This window comes from Nematolebias whitei, chromosome 14, assembly GCF_014905685.2.
Source record: "Nematolebias whitei isolate Nwh7 chromosome 14, NemWhi1, whole genome shotgun sequence".
Taxonomy (NCBI): Eukaryota; Metazoa; Chordata; class Actinopteri; order Cyprinodontiformes; family Rivulidae; genus Nematolebias; species Nematolebias whitei.
The window spans coordinates 7,828,856-7,843,778 of record NC_056511.1 but is presented as its reverse complement, the minus strand read 5'-3'; the positions used below and the strand labels follow the sequence as shown (position 1 = coordinate 7,843,778).

General features: G+C 40.1%; 1 protein-coding gene across 1 annotated transcript in view; it reads left to right on the top strand.

Annotated features, from left to right (window-relative positions):
* The window catches only part of cadm1a (cell adhesion molecule 1a), a 586,018-nt gene that overhangs the window by 433,316 nt on the left and 137,779 nt on the right, over positions 1 to 14,923 (top strand). The window contains exon 3 of the mRNA XM_037687810.1: positions 206 to 352. Coding sequence (XP_037543738.1) covers positions 206 to 352 — 147 coding nt within the window. The remainder of the gene's footprint in view (positions 1 to 205; positions 353 to 14,923) is intronic.

Sequence of the window (14,923 nt, the reverse complement as noted above, 5' to 3'; positions counted from 1 at the left end):
CTGTTGAATTGTTCTATAAAACCTCACCTACAAATTCAGATTTTTTTCTTCTAGTGTGCTTGATCCATGATTTTATTTTCACCATGCTGCTATCTTTGGTTAACTGTGTTGAGAAGAAGCTTTTAATTGAACCTAAACGGCCATGTTGCTGCATTTTTATAATGCCATCGTTAATGTAAGCACCCTTGTCTTTTCTGTCGTCCAGTGGTGAGTCAAAACTTGGTGACAGACAACGTGGCTGTGGTGGAGGGAGAGACGGCGATCATCAGCTGTCGGGTGAAGAACAATGACGACTCTGTTATCCAACTGCTCAACCCCAACAGACAAACCATTTACTTCAGAGACATGAGACGTGAGTGTTATGAATTGTAATGCCTTTATCATCACCCACTGTGAAAAGGAGATAGATGGGCGATAATGTTTTTTTGCCTGTGTCTGTGCATGTGTTCCTTTGTCTGTTTGCAGAACATTTAATGAACCACTGGCTGGGTTTTAATGAAACGTTCACAGAGTAATTAGGGGTGTCCCAGTGCTATTTTTTTTAAGAACAAGTACAAATATATCTACTTTAGTTGGAGTACTTGCCAACATGAGTACAAATATATCTACTTTAGTTGGAGTACTTGCCAACATGAGTACCATTACTGAGCAGTTATAAAGTTAGTACTTAAACATTACACAGTGGCTTTAGAAACACATTAATTTTATTAGGAACACATACAGTCTGTTGTCTTAACCTGTTTTTTATCTTAAAATGCTTCTAAACTATGAACGTGTTTTAGTTTTTAGAAGAGGAAATGATGTCACCAAGCATAAAATTGGGATTGGTTTGTAGTATCGTGTGCTTTTATGAAAACGAGTCGAGTACTTCATAATTCAATTCATTTTATTTATATAGCGCCAGTTCACAACAAAGTTGTCTCAGGGCACTTTACAGGAACAGTCACATACATAGAAAAGCCAATTAGTAAAGTTCTTTATCTAAAGAAGCAGCAGACTCGTTGAATCTTCACTTCATCGCAGTCTCCCACCTGAGCAAGCACAGTGGCAACAGTGGAAAGGAAAAACCCCCTTTTAACAGGAAGAAACCTCCAGCAGAACCGGGCTCAGAACAAGCAGCCATCTGCTTTGACCGGCTGGGTTTGAGAGGACAGGAAGAAGAAACAAAGGAACACAGAATGGCAGGTCCAGGTGTAGGTCAGAGTCAGTCAGAGTCAGAGTTTCATTATTGTCATTCGCACCTCATGTGGTACATGTGGTGGAGCGAAATTATGTACACAAGGTCCCAGTTACATCCAACAATAAAATGTCTAAGAAAAACAGTAATAACATCTAAGATATGAACTAAGAAAAACATCAACTAAATATACACTAAGCACTCATAACATAAAACATTGAACATCAGCACAAACATGAACATGAGTCTGTGAGCAGATGTGCACGCATGAACACATCAACATTGAAACAGATCAGCAGCAACATGAAACAGATCAGCAGCAACATGATATGGTTTTTCACAGTGATTATTCTAGTTCGAGATTCATGAGTCTAACAGCCTCAGGGTAGAAGCTGTTCCTCAGTCTAGTGGTTCTACACTTAATGCTCCTCAACCTCCTTCCTGAGGGGAGTGGGGCAAAAAGTGTGTGTGCTGGGTGAGTGGGGTCCTTCATGATGCAGGTAGCCCTTTTCCTGCATCTGGAGGTGTAGATGTCTGTGATGGTGGGGAGGCTGATTCTGACAGACTTCTGTGCAGCCTTCACCACTCTCTGCAAAGCTTTTCTTTCTGCAGCTGTGCAGCCTCCATGCCATATGGTGATGCTCGAGCACAGGATGCTCTCCACTGCACATCCGTAGAAGGAGGTGAGGACTGAGCTTCCCAGACCAGCTCGCCTCAGCCGTCTGAGGAAGTAGAGTCTCTGATGAGCTTTCTTGATCAGGCTGGTGGTGTTGTTGCTCCAGCTGAGGTTGTCATTCAGGTGTACACCCAAGTACTTGTAGCTGGAGACCACTTCCACCGCAGATCCTCTTATGTTCAGGGGGGTGTAGATGTTTTTGTTCCTTCTGAAGTCCACAATCATCTCCTTTGTCTTCTTCACATTGATGTGAAGGTTATTCTCTTTACTCTTTACTCTTTATTCACCACCGCTGTATCATCTGCAAACATTACAATGTGACAGCCTGGATGGGTAGCTGCACAATCATACAGGTCCAGGTGTACCTGAAAAACAAAAACACGTCAAGGATAGAAAAAAATACAAATACAAAACAGATTGAGCAGAGTAAGTAAAGACAGTAGCATAATAAAGAAATGTGGTCAGTTTATCCTCCAGCAGTCTAAGCCTATAGCAGCATAACTAAGGGATAGCTCAGGAAACCCAACCCAAACCTTACTATAGGATTTATCAAAAAAGAAAGTCTTAAGTCATAAGAGCATTGATATTGGGACACCACTAAAAGTAATCATTATACATACATCTACAACAAATTAACTTTTTTTAGAGTCAACCCAATTCAAATTGGCTGCCACATTTCATTGGCCTAAGCAAACACAAGCATGCTATAGCTCAGTCAGTTTTACTGATAATGAGCTAAAGTTTGATGTGGTAGCAGTTGTGTCATTCACAAGTACTCTGGGCACTCAAGTGATTCAAGGATTCAATGATTTTTACTGTCATTCACATCACATGTGGTACATGAGGTGGAACGAAACTATCTACACAGGGTCCCAGTACATCCAACAAAAATACAAATTGTAAAGAAAAGCATTAATAAGATCCGAGTCATGAAATAAGAATATACTACATTCACTAAACTAAGAATGCACAAGACTAAGAATACACTAAGCACTAATAGTACCAAAACAACACGCCAAAACAACAGCAGCACAAACATGAGTCTGGATATTCAGCATGGACATGGATAATCAGCAGCATGAGATCAGCATCATGGATAGTCAGCAGCACATACCAACAACCAAGTGGCATTACAGTGACTTTTCCTGGTTAGAGATTCATGAGTCTAACGGCCTCAGGGTAGAAGCTGTTCCTCAGCCTGGTGGTTCTGCACTTAATGCTCCTCAGCCTTCTGCCTGAGGGGAGCGGAGCAAAACGTGTGTGTGCTGGGTGTGTGGGGTCCTTCGTGATGCAGGTGACCCTCTTCCTGCATCTGGATTGTCCAAGATCTGACACAATTGGTTGAAGTTGTGCAATACAGTACTGTCAACCCAACAAAGTGAAGTCAGGTCCTCTGGACAGTTTCTTTTTATTGAAAGTTCTGTCAACATTTGCTCAAAAGGGCCGTAACTTCGTTTCTTAACGTAAGACGACCTTAGCTTAAAACTGGTATAAAAGACGCCTGGAGATATGTATTCCTCCTGGAGAGCTAGGCCTTCAAGTTATTGGTCCATTTTGCATTCAGTAATAACATTAGATATTGGTGTAGCCTCTCTGTTGAGACAAAATATGTAGGACTTTGTCAGTCAGCAAGTTAAGCTAAAAAAGTATTGGGATAAATTGTGTATACATTTGTGGAAAGAGAGAATGAACGATCAGGTCATTTTAAAACTGGTTAATGTCTGCAAATACAGCTAAATGCATCATGAAGTCAAAGTAAATGTTACCATTTTAAAGTTATTCATTAATGTCCTGCAATTTATTTGCATGTTTAGGAAACTGTTTTAATGTGAGCCCACAGGTTTGCAGCCAAATTAACAGAGCGAGGCTGACAATCTGCAAATGCATATGTAGTTCTCACCAAGTCTGCTTTAATAAGAGCAGCTCATATCCCTAAACATTTAATGACCTGCTGTGTGTTTATTCTTGTCCTGCTCAATTATTGTGTCACAGCTCTAATTAGCCAGGTTTAGCAGAACATGTTGCTCTTTGTTCAGATTCAGGCTTTTTAAATTGTTTTCCAAGTCTCCCTCTCCATGCTCAATGTTTACCTCCTTATACCTCGGGCAATATGAATCACTAACATTATGTTTTGTGCCTGAAATAGGAAAAATAAACATATGATGCTTGTGCATTGTTTATTTTGCTTCCAGCATATTTTATAGTTCACAAACAAGTAATCTGTAGAAGCAAAGTTCACACTGAACATATCTGCATTGTTCGATTATCCACACTTCTGCAACTTTATTGCAGTATGACCTCTCGGGGTTAAGCAGCTAAAGACATAGCGGTTGACTGGGTTTACAGAAATGACTTTTTTTTTCTAAACATTTAATATTCCTAAACTTTACCAAAACTTCCAGTAGGCCAAACATGATGAGATAAAATGTTGGGTGTGAAGTTTGTTTTATCAGCCGTAATGCAGGAACATGAGGCTGTTCCCGTTTTAATCACTTCTAGAAACAGTTCAGTCGATACAAAAACACAACAGTGCTCGTCGTCTTAGCTGGTTAATCAAAGCAACGAGTTAATTGTGTCAGCGAGAACATCACTTCAGTCTCATTTACCTGAAAAACACAAATGGTGGCAGGGAGCTCTTTTAGCTTGTGCTCATTGTTTTGCTTCTGTTCCTCCCCCCGCTGTGTGAGTCTGTTTATCTAACCTTCCTCCCACACACCGGGCACGAATCAAAGATGCACTTTCTTACATTTGAAGGAAAACACAGCGTTTGATCAGAGAAAGAAAAACAGAATTCTTATGAAATGGTCACATTCCTCTGCATTAATATTTATGAACCATGATTTTAAAGGACCAGGAAATCTAAACGGCAGTTTAGCTCCATCCTGGTTCAGTTTTTTTATTTTTTATTTTATAAACATTTGAATAGAAACACCTTCTTTATTATTAGAAGTTATACACATTTTGTTTGTATTACGCACCTCGTCACATCAATGATGCTGCATTCACAGGAAACCATTGTGACAAAATATCATAAAACACTGAAGATTACGGCTCAATTGAAGACACACCAGATTATATTTATCGCCATTTGCAAAGACAACAGGTCCTCGAGGGAAACCCAAACATCCTTCCCCACTGTGACACACTCCAGCTGTTCCAGGGGGTTCTAAGAAGTTATCAGGCCAGAGAGGATATTACCAGTAAATCCTTCCAGTGAGTTTTGGGTGTGCCCCGGGGTCTCTTCCCAGTGGAACGTGCCTTCCAGGAGGCAACTTAATCAGATGGCCAAACCACATGTAGCGGAGCAACAACTCTACGCTGAGCTCCCTGGATGATGGCGCTTTTCAGCTTATCTCTAAGGATAAGCCCTGAAACCCCATGGAGGAAGCTCACTTCAGTCGCTTGTACCTGGAGTCTCATTCTTCTGGTCATGATCCACACTTGTGACCCTAGGAGAGGGCTGGAATATAGATGAACCAATCAATCAAGGTATTTGCATTTCAGCTCAGCTCCTTTATCATGTTAGGCCAAAGCAACACCTTAACTATTGCACACTTGTCCCCAATTCGTTGATCAGTCTCTTGCTCTATCCTATGATCCCTTACTGAACAAGACTCCCAGATGCTTGAAGTTCTCAACTTCGTGGAAAGACTCACTCCCAACCCAGATGGAAATTTTCATATTTTACTTGTTAGAGCCTGAAGACACCAACAGAACTGCATCATTTTCAAAATGCAGAGATGAGAGTGTGCTTCCCAAATCTGACACTGTCCTCACCATGACTACACCTGGGGCAGCTGTGGCTGAGTGGTTAGAGCAGTCATCCTCCAAAGGGAAAGCTGGGGGTTCAATTCCACCAGCAGTCACATGGTGAAGTGTCCCTTGGCAAGACTGAACCCCTCATTGCCTCTGATGTGTGTCCCATCGGTGTATGAATGTGATAAGGCACTGATTAGTCTCTTTAGAATGGTTTCTTCAATTAGATTTATAGAGATGTACGAGTGCTGTATGAATGTGTGTGTATGTGTGGAGGTAAACGATGGCACAGATTGTGTTGTAAAGCTCTTTGAGGGGCTTGATTAGATAGAAAAGTGCCCACCTGCCCGCAAACACAACAAAAAGGGTCAGTGACATGAGACAGCCCTGGTGTACACCAACTGGCACTGGGAATGAGCTTGACTTAGTGCAGAGGATGCAAACACAACATTTTTTTCTTTGGGAATTCAAAGAACTCTTAGAAGTGACCCCAACATCCCATACGCTTGCAACACCTTCAACAAACTGTTAAGAGCACAATCATAAGCTTTTTCAAGTTCTGCTAAACATATATAGACTGGTGAGTCAAACTCCCATGACCTCCTAAGCAACATTGCAAGAGTGAAAATTGGGACCACTGTTCTACAACCTAGACATAAACCAAATTGCTCCTCCTGAATTCAATGTGGACAATTGGTCTGAGCCTCCTTTCCAATGCTTATTTTAAATATTGTGAGGATGAATGTGTATTTGTGTTTTGCAATCCTTATGTTTTCCAGCTCCTGTCAAACCTGCCCTCTATCACAATCACCCCAGGTGTTAATGACATGTCCAAAGTTATGTTCTCTGATGAAAATAAATTTTGCATTTAATTTGGAAATCAAGGTCCCAGAGTCTGGAGGAAGAGAGGAGAGGCACATAATTCATGTTGTTTGAGGTCCAGTGTCAAGTTTCCACAGTCAGTGATGGTTTGGGGGGGGCCATGTCATCTGCTGGTGTTGATCCACTGTGTTTTCTGAGGTCCAAGGTCAATGCAGCTATCCACCAAGAAGTTTTAGAGCACTTCATGGTTCCTGCTTCTGACCAACTTTATGGAGATGCATATTTCATTTTCCAATAGGACTTGGCATCTGCACACTTTGCCAAATTTACCAGTAAATGGTTTAAGGACCATGGTATCCCTGTTCTTAATTGGCCAGAAAACTCTCCTGACCGTAACCCCATAGAAAATCTATGAGGTATTGTGAAGAGGAAGATGTGATACGCCAGACCCAACAATTCGGAAGCGCTGAAGGCCACTTTCAGAGCAACCTGGGTTCTCATAACACCTGAGCAGTGCCACAGACTGATCAACTCCATGCCACGCCGCATTGCTGCAGTAATCCAGACAAAAGGAGCCACAACTAAGTACTGAATGTTGTACATGCTCATACTTTTGATGTTCATACTTTTCAGATGGTCAACATTTCTAAAAATCATTTTTTATTGATCTTGAGTAATATTCTAATTTTCTGAGGTACTGAATTTGGGGTTTTCATTAGTTGTCTGTTATAATCATCAACATTAAAATAAATAAACATTTGAAATAGATCATGATAAATATAACCAAAGGAGTTCACCAGGAACAACAGAAATTAATCGAAGCAAACGTTTGTTTGTTTGTTTGTTTGTTTTACTCAGTATATAAATCTACGCTGGTCTGTTACTTTCTTGGCATTGGATCAAATATGTTGCTGAAGTCAGAGAAACTGCAACTAGAGGCGGTTAACACCAACATGCAAGCATTTACATACACTGCCAATTTCCATAAAACATAAAAGTAAATCATAAAGGAGCAAAAAATAAATAAATCCCTCAAACAGTTGAATACATCGTGGTTTGTATGAGTCCTAGTCAAACATTCCAGGTTGAAATTTCAGATTTACCCCAGTTAATAAACAAAACAGCTTTGTGTAAAGATATACTGATCTTTTTTTCTCATTTCAAATTAATTGCACAGTGAACTTCTTTGTTTACTCGGAGAACTCCTGTATCCTCATTATAGCCACTGAATAGTTAAATACAGACAGGCAGAAACATTAACTGGAAGTGTCTGAGTCTTTATCACATGGGTTTCAATTAAAATATATTTTAAGAAAATATCAGTGTAGTGTAGTTGAAAAAAAATTGCTATTACCACTGAGCATTTAGCTGCTTTTGTAGAGCATAAAGTATAAAGGATAAAATGGCACATTTGCTAATGATGCTTTTTATGCCATCTAGAAGTTGATATAATTTTATTTTCACCATTTCTAGATTTTTTTTTTTTTTTTTTTTTTTTTACATTTAACTTAATCCTGACTAAAGCAGAGACTGGTGAGGTGAAGAACCAGGTACACCCTTTCAAACTTCCCACCCTCTTCTTCACTCATCGCCTTTCAAACGCATTCTGAAGCGTGCCGTACAAGGGCATGCTTGCAGAATGCCCGCATGCAAACGCCAAACAAAACTTAGTATTTATCTGCCGCTGTGCCGATGAAGAGTCGACTCCCACAACGCCAGCTGTCAAGGGCAACCTGTTCTCCTTTGACGTAGTCTCCTTGATCTCCTGTGATCCCTTCTAGGCATCTTAGCTGCAGCTGCACTGCTTCATTATGACATAACCTCCTCTAGGCAGCTTCCAAACAACACCGCTTCCTTCAGCGTATCACATTTGCTACCTTAGACTGAATCGACACTGCAGGATTTTGTCTGAAAATATGAGATGGAAAGCAAGAAGGCCAACTGCTTTGAAACTGTTTTTGTATTGGTCATCCTTTCACTCCATGTTTTACATACCATAAAGCTGCGTTCATGCTTTCAATGTGTTATTTTCCCAGTTTAATCAATTTCATTCAAGTTGAAATTAGACTTGTAGGTTGCTTTATGAGTTGTGCCGTTTTCATTCTGCATCACAGTACCACATTACTTCTGACGCTAAAGAAGCACATTTTATTCCGAGTACAATTCAAACATATAACATCTCTTGGTTCTGGTAAGTATAAAAAATGAAGTATTAACAAACTTCCCCATTGCATCTTCTGGACTGTAAATCAATACATTTTACAATGATTGTTGATTAAAGGATAGCAACCACGATGTCCATTTTTGGGTTACCGTATTGTCCGCCGTACATGTCGCACCATTGTATAAGTCGCATCAGTCCAAATATGTCTAATAAAGTGTAGAAAAAAGCATAAACATGGTGCTTGGCCATATAAGTCGCATCTATTATGCGTCACCACTGACACGTCTCATTTGTTATGTGTCACCGCTGACAACCCAGAAATATGGGCCGGTGTTGTGCCAAAAATCAGTTGGCTGCCAAATGGCAGCTGCGGGAGCGTGCACGAGAGGACTTTAACAAGAATTTAACAAGATTAACACTTATTATTTGTTTGCTCGAAATTATAACAAAGGTGTGTCTCAGTTTAACTTTTCCTTAATGAATGCCCTTTAATGGTCAAATCAGCTGCATTTCAAAAGCCGATTCGCGAAAGAGGGAGCGCACAGAGGGATGACTCGCTGTGCATTTCTTTGAAATTTAACAAGATAACCACCGAAAAACTATTATTCGTTTGCTCGAAATTATAGTAAAAATGTGGCTATCAGCTCCATTTCAAAAGTATTCTTTGCCTCGGTGCTCCGGGAGAGCGCAGAGGGACACCAAAAAAAGAGTGACGTTTCAATCCATACACCTACCGGTGCAGTTCGGTGGGTGCCATTTAAGAACCTCGGTTCAGTACTCAGCCCTACCCTGGACAGGTCTCCAGTCCATCACAGGGACACAAAGAGACAAACATCCATTCACTCTCTCACTCTCACTTAGGGACAATTTGGAGTTACCAAGCAGTCTAACATGCATGTTTTTAGTCTGTGGGTGGAAACCAGAGTACCCGGAGAAAACCCACGCATGAACAGGGAGAACATGCAAATGCCACCCAGAAAGATCCCTGGACCGGAATTTGAACCAGGGCAACCTGCTCACTGAGAGGCAGCAGCTTTACGAGCTGCACCACCGTGCTGCCCGGCATGAAACTTGTTTTTGATGGATTTTGACTTGGCAACCTAATTTTTGATTGACATTTCTTGTATGTTCTAGAACTGCGCCGCTCAAGGTGGCTGCATGTTGGAGCAGCTCTGTTACTTTCATTCTGAGATTTTGCTTTTGGAAACTTTAATTCCTCTTTTTCTGGATGTAAATCACAATTTTTTTGGATGATTGTTTCTTCTGGTATCAGATGCTGTGCATCTGGAAGGATTTTTACTGAAACTTTTTCAGTTTTGGACATTTGTCATGATGCGTAACCATGGCAACAAGGCAGTTTTCTACAACCAACAGCAGCTGATTAACATCTCAAAAGCTCAAATAATATCTCAACTACAGCCCCAAATCTCAAATGAGTTGAAAAGGATGTTCTGTGGACGTATTCTCATCTACCTGCCAGCTGTGCTCGAGTGCCTGACCACTGAGATCCTGGAACTAGCAGGAAACACGGCTCATGACAGCGGAAGGACAGGATCGTCCCTCGGCACCTACAGTCGGCTGTCCGCAGCGACGAGGAGCTCGGCAGACTGCTGGGAGGAGTGGCCACTGCACTGGGAGGAGTTCTGCCCTGCATTTGGGCGGTCCTACAGCCTGGGGGAACCGAGAGGCCAGCCGAGTCTGGGTGGACGGCTCGAACAGCATCTGCAGCCACTTTCTTAGGATCCACTGTGGGATGGACCTTTACAAGAGATCCTTCCTGTCTACAGCCATCAGTATCTTTAACATCTCTTAATGAAATGATGATAATGAGTTACAACAACAAATAATTTCCCTTTGGCATTAATTAAGTATTTTTGAATTTGAATTGAATTGAATGTACCACACACCAAATTTCAAGACTTATTTTTCAAGTTACTGTGTTCACAAGGTGGAAAAACAGATGAACGGTTATTTCCACTTCCTCTTTCCACTCCGCGAAGGGTGACTAAAAAATACAACAAGCCTAAACTTATTGTTTAAATATGCATTTTTCTTGACATTTTGATATGCTTAACAAATTTAATCTTAAAACCAGAAAACAACAAAATTAAGATTTTTTTTTATTTTTATGGGTGACCCTAAAACTGGTAAATTTGGAATGAAATTTTCATACAAATTGTAAATAAAGAAAATAATTTGGATTGTTTTCTGAATGATGGTAACGGAGACATATTCTGGATTTAGGCGGCGTCTTCTGCCATAGAGCCTAGACTTTCCATAGAGTGGGGAGGAGGGTGGTGATAAGAGCGTAATTACCCCCGCCCCACCCCGTCTCGCCCACTCTGACACCCAATAATAAAACTTTGATGTGCTCCTCTCAAAAAGTAGCAGCAGCCACTAATCACAATTGATTGCAGCCACTTAGGCGAGGCACTCTCATCATCTCCTGCTCTCTCTGGATGGGAGTCGTCCTCAGCAGAAGGCTGGAGAAGAGAAACTATTCAAATGAAATGCAGCACAAGAATGGAGATTAATCAGCAGAGAAACAGAAAAGGCAGGATGAATGAAACTCGTGGTGTCAGCAGAGGTGAACAGTAGAAGAAAAATCCATTAGAAGAGGTGCACAGCCCAATTTTTTTTTTACATTTTGTTTTAAAGTTTTTACCACAAAGTCAGCCACTCCAATTTTGCCTCGACTTCCATCTTATCACCGGTGCGGAGATCACCGCAGTGTGATGGATGATAACTTTTAGCCGCCTGTTTTCAGAGGAAAAGGCCTTTTTGTGTGTGTGTAAACGGAAATGTATATTTCCTTCATTCAAGATAACCTTTGCATTCAAAAACAAAAAAAGCAATGATAGAAAATGTTCAACTGTAGAACACCGTCATCACACATGCAGCTTTCTGTGCAACTTACAGATATACCTCTAACTTACAGTAACTGGATTAAAGAGACAACTTTTCCACAAATTGTATTTAATGCTCCCTAACCCCCCTAAACACAATGATTAGAACATTTAAATCATGTGTTTAATTATAAATAAACTGCTAAGCTCCGTTAGTTTTGCACAAAGTGTGAATTAATTCACAGTGTGTGGAACAAAATACTTTAAATGCAAATACCACAACCTTCCATGCCAGGGTTTTAAAGTAAAACCATCTTATATTCAGAAATGACTCGGTTTTAGGTGTTTTTTTGTTCAAACCTTTAAAATTATTAGCAGTAGCAAGTGCTGTTGCAGGATGAGTTTGTGTTTGGGATGACTCTCAGCTGCTACAACATTTTTAATGTAAATCTGTAAATCTGGCCAAGTTGCAGCCATTTTTGTGAGAGCTAATGTAGAATAGCTGTAGTAGCCATCTTAAATCTTAAAGCAAATTCACTCTAAACGTACAGTAGTCCCTCGCTTCTTCGCGGTTCGTTTATCACAGACTCGCACTATCACGGTTTTTCAAAATAAGAGTGGTCATGACACGCAATTGGCTGATTGATGGATGAGCCGCACGATCGGCATGGAATTTTTATTTAAAATTAATTATTTTAAATTATTTAGCACCTGCTGCATCTTTGTGCAGTCCATACTGCTGCAGCTGATCAGCTGATCTCAGTGCAGAGTGGGGAAGTGGGCGTGGCCAAGAACGCTTGCAGGTGGTTGAGAGCAGTGGAGGCAGGGAGCTGAAATCATGACATTCTGTGCTCTTTAGAGCATTTAGAAACATTATTTAGAATATTGCAAGAGTGTGGGAGGTGTTTATAACACCTTAACATATATATATATATATATACATATATATATATATATATATATACATATATATATATATATATATATATATACATATATATATATATATATACATATATATATATATACATATATATATATATACATATATATATATATATATATACATATATATATACATATACATACATACATACATACATACATACATACATACATACATACATACACACATAGAAATAATGTCCAGGAACTTGAAGTCCTAAAAAGAGCCAACATGGTAAAGATCAGCACAAAGCTAACAGTCTGTTCACTTTGTGCTGTTTGACTCACTCTGTTGTACAAACTGAATGTTTTCTCAGCCCATTGGTTTCACACGTTTCTGTCAGTCGCTGCTTTGTTTGTGCTCTGGCACCGAGCAAGATAAAAGTGCAGCGAGTTCAGAGCATACAGAAGAAAATATTTTATTGGATCATTTAGTCCAACGACAATGTCAACTGCTTCTCAGTCTCCTTGTCTGTTCTCTGCACCTTTACTGTCTTACCTTCAAATGTGCTTCATCATCATAAACATCACCCGTATTAATCGATGCATCAGATCATTTACAACCTTTCTGATTTTGGATAGATGTCTTTCAGCCAAAGACGTGACTATCTGTTGGCTTTGTTGGGCATCTGCAATGTCAGTATCCGATATGACGGAGAAACAGAAGAAGAATGGAGCAAAAAGAGCACGAAGCTAAAGGGCACCTTTCCTTCACACTACATGAAAAAGGGGAAAGATAGGTTCCAGTCTGCTGTTATGTAACAACAAAAGAACTGTCCGCAGTGTTTCTTGGCCTGTCTACTTCCTGCCATGACTGGCACCTTCTGAAATGTACCATCATCCAGCCCTGCTGCATTAGCCTGGCTCTTATCACCGGGTGTCTTTGCATGCATCTCTTTAAAGCTGCTGTATAACCGCCCTGTACCTTGGAAATGGGGGAACTGTGTCCTTGCCACCTTGCCTCAGTGTTTTTTATTTATTCAGCTCATGCTCATACCACAACAACATATTTAGAAGTGACACATAAGAGGATTATGGAGCTTTTTATGAAATGTCTTCATGAAATGCTTTTAAACTGCCCTGGGTGTGTGAAATTAATGGATGGTGATTTTAGGAGGCGGCGAACATTTTCTGAATTTTAACCACAATACAACATTAATGTTACTATCAGAATCTGAAGTGCACCTGTTTTAGGTGAACCAGAATCCGCAAGATGTCCATTTTTTGAGATGCAGAACATGATGGAGCAGATATAAAGAATGGATGAAAATCTGTGTCATGATTGAGATTAATTAAAAGGCCTTGTTCACACTTTTCTTAGCCATGTTGTTACAAAATAGTATCTTAGGCACATCAATCTAGGGCTGAACGATATGTCCAAAACTTTTATCAAGATATATTTCTTCATTTCGGTCGATAACGATATAATTCCGATATCGATAAAGCCTCAGGAAAAAATGTACAAATAAATTAATGTTTGCCTTTTTTTGTATTTAGCCTTCAAAGAAATTTGAAATCACCGTCAAATAAACATAAAACTCTCAACTTTGTCAAGATGAATAGTTTTAACTTTAAACAACAACATAACCTAACATGCTGCATGGGTTTCTCTTTTGATTCAGCTGGGGGTGTTTCAGGGACACGTTGGCTCAAACTTTTATTGTGCTTCATCTTCTGACTCTCAGCTGATTCTATCGAGTGGAACAAGTTAGATGTGTTCCCACAGCTAGTTGGAACGACTCTCTGTCACATTTTGCAGCATTGAAACCTGAAGTTTATTGGATCTTAGAAAGCCGAACCACTTCCACACCGCCAAATTAGTCTTTCCTCTCTTATCAATTACGTAATCTGTTTTCTCTTCGCTTGTGAAAGCTTGTTCAGTCACATTCTGACGGTCATTGGAACTCATTTTGAAGCGAAAACTTAACGCGCGTTGGAGATTAGCCTAGCTTAGCCTGCTACCGCTAACACCTTCTGGACTTGATCTCTGTGTAACATCTACGTCACCACACACTTACGTAGTTGTGTCGTAACTTTTTCTGTTCAGGTTGAAACTGAAGCGTCCGCTTCAACCCGAACAGAAAAAGAAATGTCAGTGAAACGCTGTAATCATATCGAACATGTGCTTAAAACTCATATCACCGTTACTGAATAAGTATATTGCGACATATATCAATATCAAATTATTGTGCAGCCCTGCATCAATGTTTCTACAAATGTCTTCATCCTCAAAGAAACTCCAAAAATAACCAAAATCACTGTAGTAGTTATGCCAGGCCTTTAGGTGACGCAATTGCAAAAATAAGCTGAAGATGCCTTCGGGTTGCAGGATAGATTAAACGTGGGGTTATGTGATTCTTTTCTAAAGGTTTGGATTTGTCCTTCTACATAAAAATGCTAAGGTGGCATTTCTAAATTGAGTTTTCTCTGGGGCCTATCCATCCATCCGTTCATCTATCTATCCATCCATTATCTTTACCCGCTTCTTCCTTTTTGGGTCACTGGTGTCCAGATCCAGCAATCACTAGCTATGTTTA